This window comes from Salmo trutta, chromosome 16 (assembly GCF_901001165.1).
Source record: "Salmo trutta chromosome 16, fSalTru1.1, whole genome shotgun sequence".
NCBI lineage: Eukaryota > Metazoa > Chordata > Actinopteri > Salmoniformes > Salmonidae > Salmo > Salmo trutta.
The window spans coordinates 26,542,337-26,563,085 of record NC_042972.1 but is presented as its reverse complement, the minus strand read 5'-3'; the positions used below and the strand labels follow the sequence as shown (position 1 = coordinate 26,563,085).

The window sequence follows — 20,749 nt, the reverse complement described above, 5'->3', positions numbered from 1 at the left end:
TGACTTGTTCTCATTTTGCAAAATTCTCCTATCCCCTTGAGTTGCATAACTAGGGGAGAATCCTCATGTATGGATATTATTGCCAGATATGAGAGCAGAGGTAATACTTTATTCAAAGGCAATATAGAATTGGACCCAGCTTGTTATTAGAGGTGTTACGAATGGGATTCCATTTTCCTTAAAGTAAAAAAGTGTTGCACAGACCACTTCAGTTGATCATTAGGCAACTACTGCAGAATAATAATCACAGATTATGATTTATGAATTGAACTGCATTTGCAGTTCAGGATTTTTTCTGTAGGATCAATCGATAATAAAACTGGTGCTTGAATTTATTAGTTCACAGAACCAGTAATTACTCTGAGATTGTGTCTGCTTTGAAAATATCCCTCTTGAAAACTGTGTCTAGAAAACAGCAAGAGAACCAAGCCAAACAAACAGGGACACTTTTAGCCACGGCCATGACAACCCACCAACAGGCTTCCCAGCCAGAGTTGGGCCCCCGGAGACAGAGGGAATTCTGGGAGAAGGGTTGTTCACTGATGTCTTTGGATGCCTTCCAGTCATTGTGCATTTGGCAAAAGACAGTGTACAGACATTTCCCAAACAAAACTGTTTATGGAACCTCCTCCTCTCCTCCCACCTCCCAACACTCAACAAAAAGTATTGGTTCGGAGAGTGCCGACATCTGTACCGTGCAGTGAAAAGCCCTGCTTGATTATGCGTTGTGTGGTTCCCCAGTAAAATGGAACTGATTTCTACTCCTTTGATCCGCACTCATCTGTCATCGCACTGCCTGACGACAGCCAAGCGCAGAGCAAAGAATCCCTGTGTATTTAGAATAGGGAGGCTAGCAGGGGTAAACCTGAGTTCTGTGGTGCTGTTGTATCTGCAGTATATTTCAGAGCTGTGAGGCTGTTGTATCGGCAGTAGATCAGGGTGCTGTTGTATCTGCAGTAGATTGGAGAGCTGTGGTGCTGTTGTATCTGCAGTAGATTGGAGAGCTGTGGTGCTGTTGTATCTGCAGTAGATTGGAGAGCTGTGGTGCTGTTGTATCTGCAGTAGATCAGGGTTCTGTTGTATCTGCAGTAGATTGGAGAGCTGTGGTGCTGTTGTATCTGCAGTAGATCAGGGTTCTGTTGTATCTGCAGTAGATTGGAGAGCTGTGGTGCTGTTGTATCTGCAGTAGATCAGGGTTCTGTTGTATCTGCAGTAGATTGGAGAGCTGTGGTGCTGTTGTATCTGCAGTAGATCAGGGTTCTGTTGTATCTGCAGTAGATCAGGGTTCTGGTGTATCTGCAGTAGATTGGAGAGCTGTGGTGCTGTTGTATCTGCAGTAGATTGGAGAGCTGTGGTGCTGTTGAATCTGCAGTAGATTGGAGAGCTGTGGTGCTGTTGCATCTGCAGTAGATTAGAGAGCTGTGGTGCTGTTGCATCTGCAGTAGATTGGAGAGCTGTGGTGCTGTTGCATCTGCAGTAGATTGGAGAGCTGTGGTGCTGTTGTATCTGCAGTAGATTGGAGAGCTGTGGTGCTGTTGTATCTGCAGTTGATTGGAGAGCTGTGGTGCTGTTGTATCTGCAGTAGATCAGGGTTCTGTTGTATCTGCAGTAGATCAGGGTTCTGTTGTATCTGCAGTATATTTCGGAGCTGTGGGGCTGTTGTATGCAGTAGATCAGGGTTCTGTTGTATCTGCAGTAGATCAGGGTTCTGTTGTATCTGCAGCAGATTGGAGAGCTGTGGTGCTGTTGTATCTGCAGTAGATTGGAGAGCTGTGGTGATGTTGCATCTGCAGTAGATTGGAGAGCTGTGGTGCTGTTGAATCTGCAGTAGATCGGGGAGCTGTGGTAAACCAACCCAGCCCACTTACAGGTGCTAGGACTCCTGAGTGGGAGGACTGAGCCTGCCAGAGATGTGGATATGTGAAACCTGCTGTTTATAACTACCCCAGATACCGTGCGTGTATGTGTGTGCCTGCATGCACATCTTCTGTACAGAAATGTGCAGAAAGAGTCTCGAAAGGTTCTGTAGGCGTCTGAATACAATGTTGATGAATGAAAATGTTTCTATGTTTCTGTCGGCAACAACAGAGAATGTGACCGTATAGTGGAGTAAACACAGACAGACAAAACATTGTGTATTTAAACAGCATGACGTTGTTTTTCTTTGTCAAATGGTCATCTGGTTTTAGTGCTAGACTGTTTCTATCAGGGACACAGCTGAAGTTAAGTTCAGGTTACATATGTATAATATCAGCCTGTTTTCCACTTGGTGGTCCAGGGCTTTGATGTTAAAAACCCCTGGCCACTGATATTTAGAGGACGTCCACATAAAAGCCCTTGTCTCCTCGTTGATGGCCCAGACCACCATACATCAGGCTGTTAAAATGGCTCTTAGCTAAAGGGCAAACATAGTGTGTAGCTACTAGCTACTTCAGGTATTACATCTGAGGATTTAATTACACTGATAAATGCTACGTCAAGCCACTACAGCTGTAAAAGCGGTCCTGGTCCCATCTTTCTACCTTAGCTCACTCTCATAAAAGCCTTGTATTGTCATGTGGGGAAGGACAAACTGGACTTTAATGAGACCAAATTGAATGGATGCTGTTGTTTGGCAATGAAGAGAAGGGTATTCGTCTGACCTTGTGCCACTAGTAAGGGACCATTTTGATACCATGAACTGGTGTTTTAAGCCACATTTGGGACAACAGAATGAGTGATTTAACTATGAAGTTAAAAAATTGCTGTGAAACGTTAATGCCAACATAATGTGGTCATGGTGAAATATCTAATAATGTAACATGGTAGCAGAAGTGGGATCATATCTAATAATGTAACATGGTGGCAGAAGTGGGATCATATCTAATAATGTAACATGGTGGCAGAAGTGGGATCATATCTAATAATGTAACATGGTGGCAGAAGTGGGATCATATCTAATAATGTAACATGGTGGAAGAAGTGGGATCATATCTAATAATGTAACATGGTGGCAGAAGTGGGATCATATCTAATGTAACATGGTAGCAGAAGTGGGATCATATCTAATGTAACATGGTAGCAGAAGTGGGATCATATCTAATAATGTAACATGGTGGCAGAAGTGGGATCATATCTAATAATGTAACATGGTAGCAGAAGTGGATTCATATCTAATAATGTAACATGGTAGCTGAAGTGGGATCATATCTAATAATGTAACATGGTGGCAGAAGTGGATTCATATCTAATAATGTAACATGGTACCAGAAGTGGGATCATATGTAATGTAACATGGTAGCAGAAGTGGGATCATATCTAATAATGTAACATGGTGGCAGAAGTGGGATCATATCTAATGTAACATGGTAGCAGAAGTGGGATCATATCTAATGTAACATGGTAGCAGAAGTGGGATCATATCTAATGTAACATGGTAGCAGAAGTGGGATCATATCTAATAATGTAACATGGTAGCAGAAGTGGGATCATATCTAATAATGTAACATGGTAGCAGAAGTGGGATCATATCTAATAATGTAACATGGTAGCAGAAGTGGGATCATATCTAATAATGTAACAGTAATGAGGTGCTGTTTCTTCTTCTCTGTGATGTCTGTCCTTTAGTGGTGTGTGAGAAGACAGCAGCCATGCCACCCCCCTCTGACATCGTCAAGGTGGCCATCGAGTGGCCCGGTGCCAACGCCCAGCTCATGGAGATTGACCAGGTCAGTGTCCAGTCTAAAAACACCACTCAACGACAAGACAGACCAACATGAACATCGGCCGTGTGCAGTAGATCGCCTGTTGGGTATCGACGAACGTTGGCGATTCAACATGTAGAATCCTAGAGAAATTAACAGAAAATGACAGCCTCTGTGGTCAGAGGCGACAGGACGGCCAGGTGCTGTGCAGTGCTGATGTTTCTGTTGGTCTGTTTTGTCTTTAACAGCATCAATCCTCCACTCTGTCTTCTCAACCAAACTTTTTATAGAAGTCTGTTTTCCTTGTGCCAGATACTTTAAACTCAAGAGACTCCACATTAAATAATTGAAGGGAAAAGAAAGCTACAGTATGTTTTTTTTTCTGCTCAGACAAGCATAAAGTACATCACTGAGATTTTGTTGGTGAGTCTAGCTCTAGCACATATCTTATTTCTCTGTATTTTGCTGGCAACACAATACAGTGGATTTGATTTTGTCCAACACAATTTCAACAGCGTCTACCCACCAACAAATCCATCAACGTTTATTTTCCTCTGATGAAAGCCAAGCAAAGCAAGGAGTGAGAACCCTTGTTAAAGTTATAAAAGGGTATTTTCTGACCAATCAGCAACTTTCCTGTGTTTCCAGTGGCAGTGCAGTTTGACAGTTTTTTTTGTCTGTCTGTCGTCTGTCTGTCGTCTGTCTGTCGTCTGTCTGTCGTCTGTCTGTCGTCTGTCTGTCGTCTGTCTGTCGTCTGTCTGTCGTCTGTCTGTCGTCTGTCTGTCGTCTGTCTGTCGTCTGTCTGTCGTCTGTCTGTCGTCTGTCTGTTGTGTGTTTTGCAGAAGAAGCCCCTGTCGTCTATCATACGGGAGGTGTGTGATGGGTAAGCACCAGCTCCACACCCAGCTGTTTCTGCTCTCGCTGAAGCTAATGGCAGAACAATGTTTACGACTGATATGTGTATGTATGTGTGTGTGATATGAACACACACACACACACCCTGCGCTCACTTACGTAAGACTAATGCTAGCTAGACGGACTCAGCGGGAGCCAGATGTATAGCAGGTCCATAATAACAACACGCAGAGAATCGTTAGTATGAGCCATTACACATGGACTGGATCGCACAAGTTCTTCATTACAATGCCAGAATTATTATTATATAATTGTGCATTATATCATTAAAGTGGAACTGACAGCATTTTAGCAAAATTAAATCTTATTTAAAATCTGTTCATATCATTCATATCCCCAGGAAGAATATGACACATTTTTGTCACACTTAGATAGCGAGCACTTAGATATGGTCATTTTCATGTCATAAATTCATAAAATGTTTGGGAATTACATATAGTAAGGCATTTGTGAAAATGTTATAGCTACATAGAGTGGGAAAGTGGCGGTGTGTTTGGACAATTAATACACTGCGGTCATAAAACCTAATAAAAACATCTGTCCTGTCCAGGACCAGAATCCACACAGACCGATGCGACATAGCCAATCAGAGCCACAGTAGGCCTATATGCAAATAAACCATTTGCCATACGGTCTGCCATCATTCACATTGAACTGGATTGTGTGTTTACAGGCAGTAGCAACAGCGTGACTTTAGATCATTAGAAAGCATTCGCCAAAAGCCACAAAATACACCTGAATGGATTTCTGAAAATATGTAAATACCACGGGAGTCCTCTTACATTTGGGAACTTCACAAACCTGTTGATCAAACAACCATGAAAAGGTAGGCTATCTCTCCCTCAGTTGCCAGTGCACATCAACAAGATCAACAACTAATGCTAAACTAAAATCTAACGAGGAAACATTAAACCCTCTCAAACGTTTTCAGCTAGTTGGCTGATAAACGATGGGGAATAGTAGCCTGCTCGTCCTTCTGCAGTTTGCCTGCCAATGCATGCTTGTCCCAACCCATGTTTTCACAACTGAATGGGAACTTGCCTGCCCGCCCATTTGATCGACGCCAAATACATTTGATTGACAACTAAGAGATACAGTATGCTATCCACAGCTAGCTAGAAAAGCAATTCACATTTCTTCCTAGCTAACCAAATGACATCTGCAGCATTTCTAGCCATAGCCAATGAAAAACAGTACCTTCAGAAAGTATTCATACCCCTTGACTTATTCCATATGTAGTTGTTACAGCCTGAATCCATCTACACACAATACCCCATAATGACAAAGTGAAAACATGTTTTTAGAAAATGTTTTCAAATTTATTGAAAATGAAAACAGAAGTATTCACACCCCTGAGTCAATACATGTTAGAATCACCTTTGGCAATGATTACAGCTTTGCGTCTTTCTGGATAAGTCTCTATAAGCTTTGCATACCTGGATTGTACAATATTTGCACATATTCTTAAAATAATTCTTCAAGCTCTGTAAAGTTGGTTGTTGATCATTGCTAGACAGCCATTTTCAAGTCTTGCCATAGATTTTAAAGCTAATTTAAGTCAAAACTGTAACTAGGCTACTCATGAACATGCAATGTTGTCTTGGTAAACCACTCCAGTGTATATTTGGCCATATGTTTTAGGTTATTGTCTTGCTTGAAGGTGAATTTGTCTCCCAGTGTCTGTTGAAAAGCAGACTGAACCAGGTTTTCCTCTAGGATTTTGCCTGTGCATAGCTTAGCTCTGTTCCATTTCTTTTTATCATGAAAACTCCCTAGTCCATGCCGATGACAAGCATACCCATAACATGATGCAGCCACCACCATGCTTGAAAATATGAGAGTGGTACTCAGTGATGTGTTGTGTTGGATTTGCCCCGAACATAATGCATTGTATTCAGGACATAAAGTTAATTTCTTTGCCTATTATTATAATTTTTTTGCAGTTTTATTTTAGTGCTTTATTGCAAAGATGATGCGCATTTTGGATTATTTTTATTCTGTACAGGCTTCCTCCTTTTCACTCTGTCATTTAGGGTGGTATTGTGGAGTAAGTACAATGTTGTTGATCCATCCTCAGTTTTCTCCTATCATAGCCATTAAACTATGTAATGTTTTAAAGTCACCATTGGCCTCATGGTGAAAACCCTGAGTGGTTTCCTTCCTCTCCGGCAACTGAGTTAGGATGGATGCCTGTATGTTTGTAGTGACTGGGTGTATTGATACACCATCCAAAGTGTAATTAATAACTTCACCATGCTCAAAGGGGTAGTCAATGTCTGCTTTTTTTACCCATCCACCAATAGGTGCCTTTTTTGCGAGGCATTGGAAAGCCTCCCTGGTCTTTGGTTGAATCTGTTTGAAATTCACTGCTCGACTGAGGGACCTTACAGATAATTGTATGTGTGGGGTACAGAGATGAGGCAGTCATTCAGAAATCATGTTAAACACTATTATTGCACACAGAGTGAGTTCGTGCCACTTATTGTGACTTTTTAATCAAATTTGTACTCCTGAACTTATTTAGGCTTGCCACAACAAAGGGGTTGAATACTTTTCATTTTTAATTAATTTGTAAAATTGTCTAAAAACATAATTCCACTTTGACCTTATGGGCTATTGTGTGTAAGCCAGTGACACAAAATCTAATTTTAATCAATTTTAAATTCAGGCTGTAACACAACAAAATGTCAAAGGGTGTAAATACTTTCACATGGCACTGGATATACAGTACTAGTCAAAAGTTTGGACACACCTACTCATTCCAGGATTTTCCTTTATTTTTAATATTTCTACATTGTAGAATAATAGTGAAGACATGAAACCTATGAAATAACACATATGGAATTATGTAGTAACCAAAAAACTATTAAACTAATCAAAATATATTTTAGATTTTAGATTCTTCAAAGTAGCCACCCTTTGCCTTGATAACAGCTTTGCACACTCTTGGCATTCTCTCAACCAGCTTCACCTGGAATGCTTTTCCAAAAGTCTTGAAGGAGTTCCCACACATGCTGAGCACTTGTTGGCTGCTTTTCCTTCACTCTGTAGTCTAACTCATCCCAAACCATCTCAATTGTGTTGAGGTCGGGTAATTGTGGAGGCCAGGTCATCTGATGCAGCACTCCGTCACTCTCCTTCTTGGTCAAATAGCCCTTACACAGCCTGGAGGTGTGTTGGGTAATTGTCCTGTTGAAAACCAAATGATAGTCCCACTAAGCACAAACCAGATGGAATGGCGTATTGCTGCAGAATGCTGTGATATCCATGCTGGTTAAGTGTGCCTTGAATTCTAAATAAATCACTGACATTGTCACCAGCAAAGCACCATCACACCACCTCCTCCATGCTTCACGGTGGGAACCACACATGCAGAGATCATCCGTTCACCTACTCTGCATCTCACAAAGACACGACAGTTGGAACCAAAAATCTCAAATTTGGACTCATCAGACCAAAGGACAGATTTCCACTGGTCTAATGTCCATTGCTCGTGTTTCTTGGCCCACACAAGTCTCTTCTTCTTATTGATGTCCTTTAGTAGTGGTTTCATTGCAGCGATTCGATCATGAAGCCCCGATTCACTCAGTCTCCCCTGAACAGTTGATGTTAAGATGTGTCTGTTACTTGAACTCTGTGAAGCATTTATTTGGGCTGCAATTTCTGAGGCTGGTAACTCTAATGAACTTATCCCCTGCAGCAGAGTTAACTCTGGGTTTTCCTTTCCTGTGGCGGTTCTCATGAGAGCTAGTTTCATCATAGCGCTTGATGGTTTTTGCGACTGCTCTTGAAGAAACTTTCCAAGTTCTTGAAATTTTCCGCATTGACTGATCTTCATGTCTTAAAGTAACGATGGACTGTCATTTCTCTTTGCTTATTTGAGCTGTTCTTGCCATAAAATGAGCTTGGTCTTTTACCAAATAGGGCTATCTTCTATAAACCACCCCTACCTTGTCACAACACAACTGATTGGCTGAAACGCATTAAGAAGGAAAGAAATTCCACAAATTAACTTTTAAGAAGGCACACCTGTTCATTGAAATGCATTCCAGGTGCCTACCTCATGGAGCTGGTTGAGAGAATGCTAAGAGTGTGAAAAGCTGTCATCAAGGCAACGTGTGGCTACTTTGAAGAATATTTGTTTAACACTTCTTTGGTTACTACATGATTCCATATGTGTTATTTCATAGTTTTGATGTCTTCACTATTATTCTACAAAGAAGAAAATAGTAAAATTAAAGAAAAACCCTTGAATGAGTAGGTGTGTCAACTTTGACTGGTACTGTGTATTATATTATCCTGCGTAGAAATGGAACAGTTTGGAGTAACTAACTACCTATTGGCATACTGCTGAAGGTTCTGCACACAATAACAAATCCCATTTTGAATGCCTTCTACATTCTTGCTCCATCATACCAATTGATTCTAGTGATGCTATACTGATTCACTATGCTACGCTATCTTACAAGTTCAGAATGATTTTGCATTAGATGCAGATATTCAATAAAATACCAGACATTTCAGCGTAATCCCCAGATACACATAAATGCTCTGGTACTCTACCCTTTCAGAGCTTACTCATATACCACTGCCAATAAACAGACACAACCTTTAGCCAATACTCAGGCTTCACTCACTAAGTCCAAAGTATGCCACACAAGGACTATGTCCCAAATGGCACCCTATTCCCTAAATATCTATGGAATTGGGTGCCATTTGGGATGCATCTAAGGTGACCTTAATCTGCTTTTAGGCCAGACCCAGTCTAAGTAAGTGGAACCGTGTGCTTAGGGGTTAAATTTGCTTTGCTAAGTTGATATCTGGCTAATAGAGTTAGGGTTATATTCATCCATTCTCCCTCCCTCTCTCTGTTCCATCCACCTCTCATCGTCCTCTGTCTCTTGTCAGTTCCTGAAAGCTGTTGTTCTTCCACTAATAAAGTAGGTGTAGTGGCTCACAGATAGGGGCCAGACTTCAGCTCACAATGTGTTTTTATGCTTTCATAAACATTTTGATTTCTTTCACTCTTTCTCCCTATTTGTCTGAATGTTCATATATTGCTTTCTCTTTCTGACTCGTTCTCTCCGAGTGCCTCCTCTCATTGTCTTTCCATTTCCTTTGTCTCCTGATCCACCTTGTCTGTCCATCATGAATACTGAGATTTTTGCCTACTCCCTACTTTCTCTCTTCTCTGCTTCCTCCCTCTCACATCTGAATGCATTCGATTTTTTTCTAACACTTAACGCCCACTGAATATCTCCTTGTACAATGTTCTCCATCTGATCTTCTGGCAAATAGAAATGCTGGAGGCTCCGATAATCACTTTTGTTAACCTTATGCACATGGTATGTATTTTCTGTAGGGTGGAAAAACAAACAAATGTCATTATAGTAATAGGTCTTATTGAGAAATGGGTGGGTTTAGCTTCTGTCTGCCTCATGTTTAGGGAGGTTAGTGCGCTCTGGTATTAAGTGGAAAATGTGTGAATTTGGTCACCTACTTTTCGATAGATTTTGTGTGTGTGTGTGTGTGTGTGTGTGTCCACAGCTGGTCTCTGTCTGGCTCGGAGCAGTTTGCCCTACGTTATGCTGACGGTCCTCAGCTCTACATTACAGAGCAGGTGAGCCTCAGCTCCTTGGCAGAATAAAGTGATGTTTACAATTCTTCACAGTACACTACATGGTTCCTTAGTATGTTACTATTACTATGTCATATTACCAATGACTAAAGAAGTGCTGTGGTTGTAGCAATGTAAACCATTTTCTTCCTTTCCAGAGCCGTAGTGAAATCAAGAATGGAACCATCCTTCGATTAGCCATATCTCCTGTGAGACATTTTCTCTTCTTGTACATGCAGTTATTTAATCCCCCCCCCCCCCCAAATAAATGACCAGTATTTCTTAGGTATATTTTATTAATTCTATTTAATGACGGCATTACAGTTCACAATAATGGCTGCTGCATTACATAATCCCTATTGCTAAGTTATAGATTTCTCAGCAACGGTTGCTGCCTACATGTATCAAGCTAATGTAACCATTGAGGTAAACCAGGTAAAAACATATGCCTGACCCCCCCCCTCCAATAGGCCCGTGCAGCGCGGCAGCTCCTGGACAGGATCCAGTCCCACGGCATAGACGCCCGCCTGGAGGCCCTGAAGGAGCTGGCCAAGCTGTCAGCTGATCCCACCTTCGCCACTGAGTTCATCAGCATGGAGGGCATTGGGACCCTGGCGCGCCTGGTGGAGAGTGGCACCCAGTGAGTCTCATACAGACAGACAATCCATGGGTCTATTGTCTAAAGCAGGGGTCTCAAACTGGCGTTGCTCAGGCCAGAGTCAGCCCACAAGCCAATTTCTTTATGTGCCCCCAGGGCAGAATTAGATTGAGACCCCTGGTCTAAAGGTACTTCTACTGGCTTCTAGAAATATACCTAGTCAGTTGTACAACTGAATGCATTCAACTGAAATGTGTCTTTCGCATTTAACCCAACCCCTGAGAATCAGAGAGGTGTGGGGGGCTGCCATAATCGACATCCACGTCTTCGGCGCCTCTCTGGAGGTGGTTACTGTGGGTTAACACTTATTGGCCCATATTGATAGCATGCTGTTTGTGGCTGTAGTTGGTGGTGGCGCATAGGAAGAGTTGTCGTATGGCTTTTTTGGTGAATATGGCCCTATTTATTTATTTTTACACTCAGTGTATATATATAGAGTGTTGTACTCTGACACTAGTCTGCTCTCTCCTCAGCTTTGGGGAGATGCTGGCCTTCACTCTCACAGCCTTCCTGGAGCTGATGGACCATGGCATTGTGTCCTGGGACCTTATCTCTCTGTCCTTCATCAAACAGGTTAGAACTCGCCTCCTAACTTCCACAAAACACACCACTCTTCGTAAAACTTGGCATATAAGGAAGCCCATATGTTAGATTCCTACACTGTCTGCAATGGAAAAAATACGTAATGTATTTATTGATTAGTTTGATAAAACTTATGTGGAACTCTCTTCTGTAGATTAGTTTGGGTAGTTTCAGTAGTTTGGGTAGTTTCAGTAGTTTGAGGCCTATCTCAAAGTCCTCCCCTTATTTATTTGTTCTCTCTTTTCTTTAATTACTTGACATTCAACCCCTCATTGGCTGCCAGAACTGAGTTGGTTGCTGTTACCTAGCAACCCCCCATGTTATTTGGAGCTCTTTCAGCTGTATCTTCTGTGAATGGTTTTCTCCCTGATGAAGTCCTCTGATGTGCTGCACAACAACAAGCACTGTACAAGGAAAACAAGTCATGTGTCTTTATATGTGCTATAGCTACATTTCTGCACAAGTATGGATAGTTTTTTTTTGCCAACTGTATGTCATTTGACAGACATATGTTTCAAATCAAATTTTATTAGTCACATGCGCCGAATACAACCTTACAGTGAAATGCTTACTTACGAGACCCTAACCGACAGTGCAGTTTCAAAAAATATGAATAAGAGATAAAAGTAACAAGTAATTAAAGAGGAGCAGTAAAAAAAAAAATATATATATACAGGAGGGTGCCGGTACAGAGTCAATATGCTGGGGCACCGGTTAGTTGATGTAGTATGTACCTGTAGGTAGAGTTAATTAAAGTGACTATGTATTGATTACAACAGAGAGTGGCACTGGTGTGAGGGGAGGGGGGGGGGCAATGTGAATAGTCTTGGTAGCCATTTGACCGGATGTTCAGGAGTCCTATGGCTTGGGGGTAGAAGCTGTTTAGAAGCCTCTTGGACCTAGACTTGGCGCTCCGGTACCGCTTGCCGCGTGGTAGCAGCGAGAACAGTCTATGACTAGGGTGGCTGGAGTCTTTGACAATTTGTAGGGCCTTCCTCTGACACCGCCTGGTATAGAGGTCCTGAATGGCAGGACGCTTGGCCCCAGTGATGTACTGGGCTGTTCGCACTACCCTTTGTAGTGCCTTGCGGTCGGAGGCCGAGCAGTTGCCATACCAGGCAGTGATGCAACTAGTCAGGATGCTCTCGATGGTGCAGCTGTAGAACCTTTTGAGGATCTGAGGACCTATGCCAAGTCTTTTCAGTCTCCTGAGGGGGGATAGGTTTTGTCGTGCCCGCTTCACGACTGTCATGGTGTGCTTAGACCATGTTAGTTTGTTGGTGATGTGGACACCAAGGAACTTGAAGCTCTCAACCTGCTCCACTGCTGCCCCGTCGATGAGAATGGGGGCGTGCGCGGTCCTCTTTTTCCTGTAGTCCACAATCATCTCCTTTGTCTTGATCACGTTGCGGGAGATGTTGTTGTCCTGGCACCAAATGGCCAGATCTCTGACCTCCCTATAGGCTGTCTCGTCATTGTCGGTGATCAAGCCTACCACTGTTGTGTCATCGGCAAATGTAATGATGGTGTTGGAGTCGTGCCTGGCTGTGCAGTCATGAGTGAACAGGGAGTACAGGAAGGGGCTGAGCACGCACCCCTGAGGGGCCCCTGTGTTGAGGATCAGCGTGGCGGATGTGTTGTTACCTACCCTTACAACCTGGGGGTGGCCTGTCAGGAAGTCCAGGATCCAGTTGCAGAGGGAGGTGTTTAGTCCCAGTGTCCTTAGCTTATTGATGCGCTTTGAGGGCACTATGGTGTTGAACGCTGAGCTGTAGTCAATGAATAGCATTCTCACATAGGTGTTCCTTTTGTCCAGGTGGGAAAGGTCAGTGTGGAGTGCAATAGAGACTGCATCATCTGTGGATCTGTTGGGGAGGTATGCAAATTGGAGTGGGTCTTGGGTTTCTGGGATGATGGTGTTGATGTGAGCCATGCCTTCAAAGCACTTCATGGCTACAGACGTGAGTGCTACGGGTCGGTAGTCATTTAGGCAGATTACCTTAGTGTTCTTGGGCACAGGCACTATGGTGGTCTGCTTAAAACATGTTGGTATTACAGACTCGGACAGGGAGAGGTTGAAAATGTCAGTGAAGACACTTGCTAGTTGGTCAGCGCATGCTCGCAGTACACGTCCTGGTAATCCATCTGGCCCTGCGGCCTTGTGAATGTTGACCTGTCTAAAGGTCTTACTCACATCGGCTGCGGAGAGCGTGATCTCAGTCTTTCGGTACATCTGGTGCTCTCATGCATGTTACAGTGTTATTTGCTTCGAAGCAAGCATAGAAGTAGTTTAGCTCGTCCGGTAGGCTCGTGTCACTGGGCAGCTCTCGGCTGTGCTTCCCTTTGGAGTCTGTAATGGTTTGCAGGCCCTGCCACATCTGACGAGTGTCGGAGCCGGTGTAGTACGACTCGATCTTAGTCCTGTATTGATGCTTTGCTTGTTTGATGGTTCGTCGGAGGGCATAGCGGGATTTCTTATAAGCTTCTGGGTTAGAGTCCCGTTCCTTGAAAGCGGCAGCTCTACCCTTCAGCTCAGTGCGGATGCTGCCTGTAATCCATTGTTTCTGATTGGGGTATGTAGTCTTAATCTCAAACCTTAGTAAATCAGCTTTCAAATCTACCTCATAAACCTAGCTGTAATCAACAAGACCCTAGATTTAGGTGTCCATTTAAATGGAGTATTTCCCCCTCCTGTCTGGTCAGATTGCGGGCTACGTGAACCAGCCGATGGTGGACGTGTCCATCCTGCAGCGCTCACTGGCCATCCTGGAAAGCATGGTCCTCAACAGCCACAGCCTCTACCACCGGGTAGCGCAGGAGATCACCGTTGGACAGCTCATCGGGCACCTGCAAGTGTGAGCACACACACACGCACTGGGGCCTCCCACATACAGCTGTGTGGAGGATGTAGTTGGAGTTAGTGTGTAGAAATGTAGTGGTGTAGCTAACTAACGTCAGTGCAGTAGAGCGTAGATGACAAGTCTTGCCTTGCTCTGCCTCCTTGTAATTATGACTAAGCTTAGAAGTGTAGAACCCCAGACTAATACTATCTGAGTATTAATACACTTAACCAGTGGCAACTTAACGTTTTTGTGCCCATGTGAGAATTCCTAGAACCAGATGCTTCTAACTGGTGTTACTGTGTCTGATGTGACTTTTAGGTCCAATCAGGAGATCCAGACATATGCCATCGCACTCATCAACGCCCTCTTCCTCAAGGCACCGGAGGACAGACGGCAGGTCAGTACAGTACCTGCTCACCAGCACACCGGAAGGGTCCTCTTGCGAAATATTTATACTTAACTATTATCGTAGTTCCCTGTGGCTCAGTTGGTAGAGCATGGTGTTTGCAACGCCAGGGTTGTGGGTTCGATTCCCACGGGGGGCCAGTACACACACACACACACACACAAAAAAAACTGCATTAAATGAAATGTATGCATTCACTACTGTAAGTCGCTCTGGATAAGAGCGTCTGCTAAATGACTAAAATGTTTTTTTTTAAATCGCTCATATATGAATACCACCTATAAAGGTTAGACGATGTCTTAACCCAGTTTTCATGTATTGTAGTCACTAGTACATAACCCCCACTGAACTGGTCCTCTGCAACATATTTACACTCAACCATCGTCACTCGTACATGCATAGCACCTATACGGGTTAGAAAGTCTTAACATAGGTCTCATATATGGTACAGCCATTAGCACACACATCAGGGTAATGTAATTCATATCTCACTGTTACATCACACTTCATGTTCAGTAATAAATAACCCATGTCGTATAGGCCAACCCCACTGTCACTGAGTTTAATGATCTCTGGTCATTCTGTGCTCTGCTTTCTATGCTATGCTTAGTTAGTCCACCTATTTTCACTTTAGTCAGTCCATCTATTTTCCTTATTGAAGAAAAGCTTTACCTTGAAATGTGCACACACAATATGAAAGGTGGTGTTCTGCCACCTCTATAGGAGGGCAGCTCCCACTCAGCCCAGTCCAAGCTCTCCTCTGTCCTGGCACCCCAATGGTGGAACCAGCTTCCCCCTGAAGCTAGGACAGCAGAGTCCCTGCCATCTTCCGAAAACATCTGAAACCCCTACCTCTTTGAAGAGTATCTTAAATAATCCCACAGCACCCCCCACCTAGCTATTTTAAGATCTTAACTGTAAGCCGCTCCAGATAAGAGCGTCTGCTAAATGACTAAAATATAAAATGTTATACATCATAAAGTAAACTGTCAAGCAACCACTCTACTCTGAGAAACAGAGTAGTACTGCCTTGGCAGACCGACAGGCAGTACGTGTGAGACAGATGTGGATACTATGACATCATGTAGGAAGTCACCCACACAATACTTTCTTCTCCTACATCCTGTCTGGTAGATGCATGGGAAAAAGATAAAACATTTTGATTTCCAAATTTGACATCATGCAATTTATTTTAAATTTGATGTCAAATTTGGAAATCACAGTGTAAAAAAAGAATTATTGTCGGACTCAGAACTTTATCGAAATACACTGAACAAAAATTTAAATACAATATGTAAAATGTTGGTCCCTGTTAGTGAGCATTTCTCCTTTGCCAAGATAATCAATCCACCTGACAGTTGTGGCATATCAAGAAGATGATTAAACAGCATAATCATTACACAGATGCACCTTGTGCTGGGGACAATAAAAGGCTACTCTAAAATGTGCAGTTTTGTCACACAACACAATGTCTCAAGTTTTGAGGAGCGTACAAGTGGCATGCTGACTGCAGGAATGTTCACCAGAGCAGTTGCCAGAGAATGTAATTTTAATTTCTCGACCATAAGCTGCTTCCTACATCTTTTTGGAGAATTTGGCAGTACGTCCAACCGGCCTCACAACCATAGACCATGTGTAACTACGCCAGCCCAGGACCTCCACATCTGGCTTCCTCACCTGTAGGATGGTCTGAGACCAGCCACTTGGACAGCTGATGAACCTGTGGGTTTGCACGACCAAAGAATTTATTCAGAAACCGTCAGAACCCGTCTCAGGGAAGCTCATCTGCGTACTCGTCGTCCTCACCAGGGTCTTGACCTGACTGCAGTTCGGCGTCGTCACCGACTTAGGTGGGCAAATGCTAACCTTCGATGGCCACTGGCACGCTAGAGAAGTGTGCCCTTCACAGGTGAATCCCAGTTTCAACTGTACCGGGCAGATGGCAGACAACATGTGTGGTTTGCGAGTGGTTTGCTGATGTCAACGTTGTGAACAGAGTGCCCCATGGTGGCGTTTGGGTTATGGTATAGGCTGTTGCTTCTTGTGTAAATATTTTCCGTCTGGATTTTAATGATTTGTATGGGCTGTTGCTTCTTGTGTAAATATTTTCAGTCTGGATTTTAATGATTTGTATAGGTTGTTGCTTCTTGTGTAAATATTTTACGTCTGGATTTTAATGATTTGTATGTGGACAACTATGGACAACGAACACAATTACATTTTATTAATGGCAATTTGAATGCACAGAGATACCGTGACGAGATCCTGAGACCCATTCTCATGCCGTTCATCCACCGCCATCACCTCATGTTTCAGCATGATGATGCTGAACATCTAGGAGCAACAACGGCTCAGCCGCGAAGTGGTAGGCCAGACAAGCTCACAGAACGGGATCAACGAGTGCTGAAGCATGAGTTCCAAACTGCCTCTTGAAGCAACGTCAGCACAAGAACTGTTCGTCGGGAGCTTCATGAAATGGGTTTTCATGGCCGAGCAGCCACACACAAACCTAAGATCACCATGCGTAAAGCCAAATGTCGGCTGGAGTGGTGTAAATCTATTGGACTCTGGAGTGGTGTAAATCTACCACTATTGGACTCTGGAGCAGTGGAGGCACGTTTTCTGGAGTGATGAATCGGGCTTCACCACCACAGTCCGACAGACGAATCTGGGTTTGCCGGATGCCAGGAAAACGCTACCTGCCCCAATGCATAGTGCCAACTGTAAAGTTTGGTCGAGGAGGATTAATGGTCTGGGGCTGTTTTTCCTGGTTTGGGCTAGGCCCCTTGGTTCCAGTCAAGGGAAATCTTAACGCTACAGCGTTCAATGACATTCCACATGATTCTGTTCTTCCAACTTTGTGGCAACAGATTGGGGAAGGCACTTTCCTGTTTCAGCATCACAATGCCCTCATGCACAAAGCGAGGTCGAGATCGGTGTGGAATAATTTCACTGGCCTGCACAGAGCTCTGACCTCAACCCAATCAAACACCTTTGGGATGAATTGGAACGCCGACTGTGAGCCAGGCCTAATCGCCCAACATCACAGCCCGACCTCACTAGTTGAAAGCCTTCCCAGAAGAGCGGAAGCTGTTATAGCAGCAAAGAGGGAACCCACTCCATATTAATAGCCATTATTTTGGAAAGAGATGTTTGACGATCAGGTGTCCACATACTTTTGGTCATGTAGTGTATCTGTGTCCAACAGATGTATATCTGTATTCCCAGTCATGAAATCCATAGATTAGCGCCTAATACATTTATTGCAACTGACTGATTCCCTTATATGAACTGTAAATCAGTACAATCTTTGAAATTGTTGCGTTTTTATTTTTGTTCAGTGTAATATATTTATTTTACAAAAGTAATGAAGTGCAGATATCATATTTTGAAGTGCAAAGATTAAATATGACATCCACCCTACATACAACCAGAGGAGCAGGTCAGTCTGGGCTCTGTCTTTCAGCTCTAGACTCCATGCTGTACTGTGCTCTGCTGTGCTGTGCATGCATTGTGTTGTACATCTCATTCAATGCTGTGCCATACTACGCTGTTGTGTCACATACTGTTGTGCATTGCCATGCCATATTGTGCTGTGATGTGCTCTTCCTCACTACCAAGGTGTACTGTACCATGCTGTTACTGTGCATGCTGTGTCTTGTGATGTGTGCCTATAAGTGTGCACTCTTTGTTTCCATTGCCGTCACGCCTGCACCCTCCTCCCAACCCACCCCCCTCAGGAGGAGCATACTAACCCCCTGGACCAGCGGCTCACAGTGAGTACACATCATTCCACAATCCTTCACCTCATCCACTCAGCCCCCCCCCTCTCTTTCTGATCCAAAGAGAACTGTGTGCTGCCACACACATAGATCAATCTGTGAAGAATACATTATGCAATCCTTTCATAGTAACTCTGGGTCCCCCTAGTGGTAGCAGCTGCATTCTGCACTCTTAGACATGTGTCACTGCTGTAAGGGTTTCTGATGATGTGACCCCACCCAAAAAACAGAATTGTAACAGTTATGAACCCCTTTCAGGGTTGTGTGAAATGGCTGTAAGCCTTTTCTCAAATTAGCTTTTGATATTGTTGTCTGGTAGTAAGCTTATTGGCTAACTATTTCCATACCAGGCCTCGCTTTTGAGTCTCACTGTATTTGTCCATCTATCTTCCTCTCAGGAGATGGCGAGCACCCTGGCACAGAAACACCTACGATCCATCATCCTCAATGTGAGTGTCAGGGAAAGCCTGAGTGTACTTGTCTTGGATGGCACAAACCAGAGCAACATCCAAACAACCCTTAATAATAACATGATGCTTTCTAAACAGCCCTTAATAATAACATGATGCTTTCTAAACAGCCCTTAATAATAACATGATGCTTTCTAAACAGCCATTCATAATAACATGATGCTTTCTAAACAGCCCTTCATAATAATGTGATGCTTTCTAAACAGCCCTTCTTAATAACGTGATGCTTTCTTAATACTCCTTTTTAATAACGTGATGCTTTCTAAACAGCCCTTCATAATAACGTGATGCTTTCTAAACAGCCCTTCATAATAACGTGATGCTTTCTAAACAGCCCTTCTTAATAACGTGACGCTTTCTAAACAGCCCTTCATAATAACTTGAAGCTTTCTAAACAGCCCTTCTTAATAACGTGACGCTTTAACAGCCTTTCTTAATAACGTGACGCTTTCTTAACAGCCCTTCTTAATAACGTGATGCTTTCTAAACAGCCCTTCATAATAACGTGATGCTTTCTAAACAGCCCTTCATAATAACGTGATGCTTTCTAAAAACAGCCCTTCATAATAACGTGATGCTTTCTAAACAGCCCTTCATAATAATGTGATGCTTTCTAAACAGCCCTTCATAATAACGTGACGCTTTCTAAACAGCCCTTCATAATAACGTGACGCTTTCTAAACAGCCCTTCATAATAACGTGATGCTTTCTAAACAGCCCTTCATAATAATGTGATGCTTTCTAAACAGCCCTTCATAATAACATGATGCTTTCTAAACAGCCTTTCTTAATAACGTGACGCTTTCTAAACAGCCCTTCATAATAACTTGAAGCTTTCTAAACAGCCCTTCTTAATAATGTGACGCTTTCTAAACAGCCATTCATAATAACTTGAAGCTTTCTAAACAGCCCTTCTTAATAACGTGACGCTTTAACAGCCCTTCTTAATAACGTGACGCTTTCTAAACAGCCCTTCATAATAACGTGATGCTTTCTAAACAGCCCTTCATAATAACGTGATGCTTTCTAAACAGCCCTTCATAATAACGTGATGCTTTCTAAACAGCCCTTCATAATAATGTGACGCTTTCTAAACAGCCCTTCATAATAATGTGATGCTTTCTAAACAGCCCTTCATAATAACGTGATGCTTTCTAAACAGCCCTTCATAATAACGTGATGCTTTCTAAACAGTACAGATCCAGAACTCCTAATATATGTGTCATCTTTCACAGCATGTTATCCGAGGCAACCGACCTATCAAAGCTGAGATGGCACACCAGCTGTACGTGCTGCAGGTGCTTACCTTTAACCTTCTGGAAGAACGGATGATGACCAAGATGGATCCCAGTGACCAGGTAAAATGACCAGAAACTAACAGAAGCGGTATTTTCTGGTTTTGCATACCCTGAATCTTTAAGCTGAACCCTTTTAGCCCTATTCATACCGATTTGATGTTTTTATGTTCTGCCCTCATCCATCTCCAGGCCCAGAGGGACATCATTTTTGAGCTGCGCAGGATTGCGTTTGATGGGGAGAATGACCCTAGTGGCACGGAGAAGAGAAAGGCCATGTACACCAAGGACTACAAGATGCTGGGCTTCACTGTGAGTCCAGCTAGTGGGTTGTTTTCATCTGTATAGCTCTCTAGGGGTGTTGAGTTGGAGTGTGTGGATGTATTAAAGTGATTGTTTGGGGTCATAAAGGGATTGTTTGCTTCTGTAGAGGTGTTGTTTGGATTGGTACAGCTGCTGCTCTCTAGAGGAGTTGTTAGGAGGAGTTATGGTCTGTCT

The 20,749-nt window shown here is 43.2% G+C and overlaps 1 protein-coding gene across 5 annotated transcripts in view; it reads left to right on the top strand.

Moving 5' to 3' along the window:
- The window catches only part of LOC115150409 (engulfment and cell motility protein 2), a 33,159-nt gene that overhangs the window by 3,621 nt on the left and 8,789 nt on the right, over positions 1-20,749 (top strand). The window contains exons 3-14 of one of the 5 annotated variants that reach the window (XM_029693665.1): positions 3,607-3,707; positions 4,526-4,566; positions 10,146-10,218; positions 10,374-10,424; positions 10,686-10,855; positions 11,347-11,446; positions 14,159-14,304; positions 14,617-14,695; positions 18,445-18,480; positions 18,885-18,935; positions 20,192-20,314; positions 20,444-20,563. In XM_029693665.1, coding sequence (XP_029549525.1) covers positions 3,630-3,707; positions 4,526-4,566; positions 10,146-10,218; positions 10,374-10,424; positions 10,686-10,855; positions 11,347-11,446; positions 14,159-14,304; positions 14,617-14,695; positions 18,445-18,480; positions 18,885-18,935; positions 20,192-20,314; positions 20,444-20,563 — 1,068 coding nt within the window. In that variant the 5' untranslated portion in view covers positions 3,607-3,629. Of the gene's footprint in view, positions 1-3,606; positions 3,708-4,525; positions 4,567-5,388; positions 5,425-10,145; positions 10,219-10,373; positions 10,425-10,685; positions 10,856-11,346; positions 11,447-14,158; positions 14,311-14,616; positions 14,696-18,444; positions 18,481-18,884; positions 18,936-20,191; positions 20,315-20,443; positions 20,564-20,749 lie in introns of those variants that run through there. The other 4 variants (XM_029693664.1, XM_029693667.1, XM_029693666.1 and 1 more) reach the window with 4 other exon arrangements.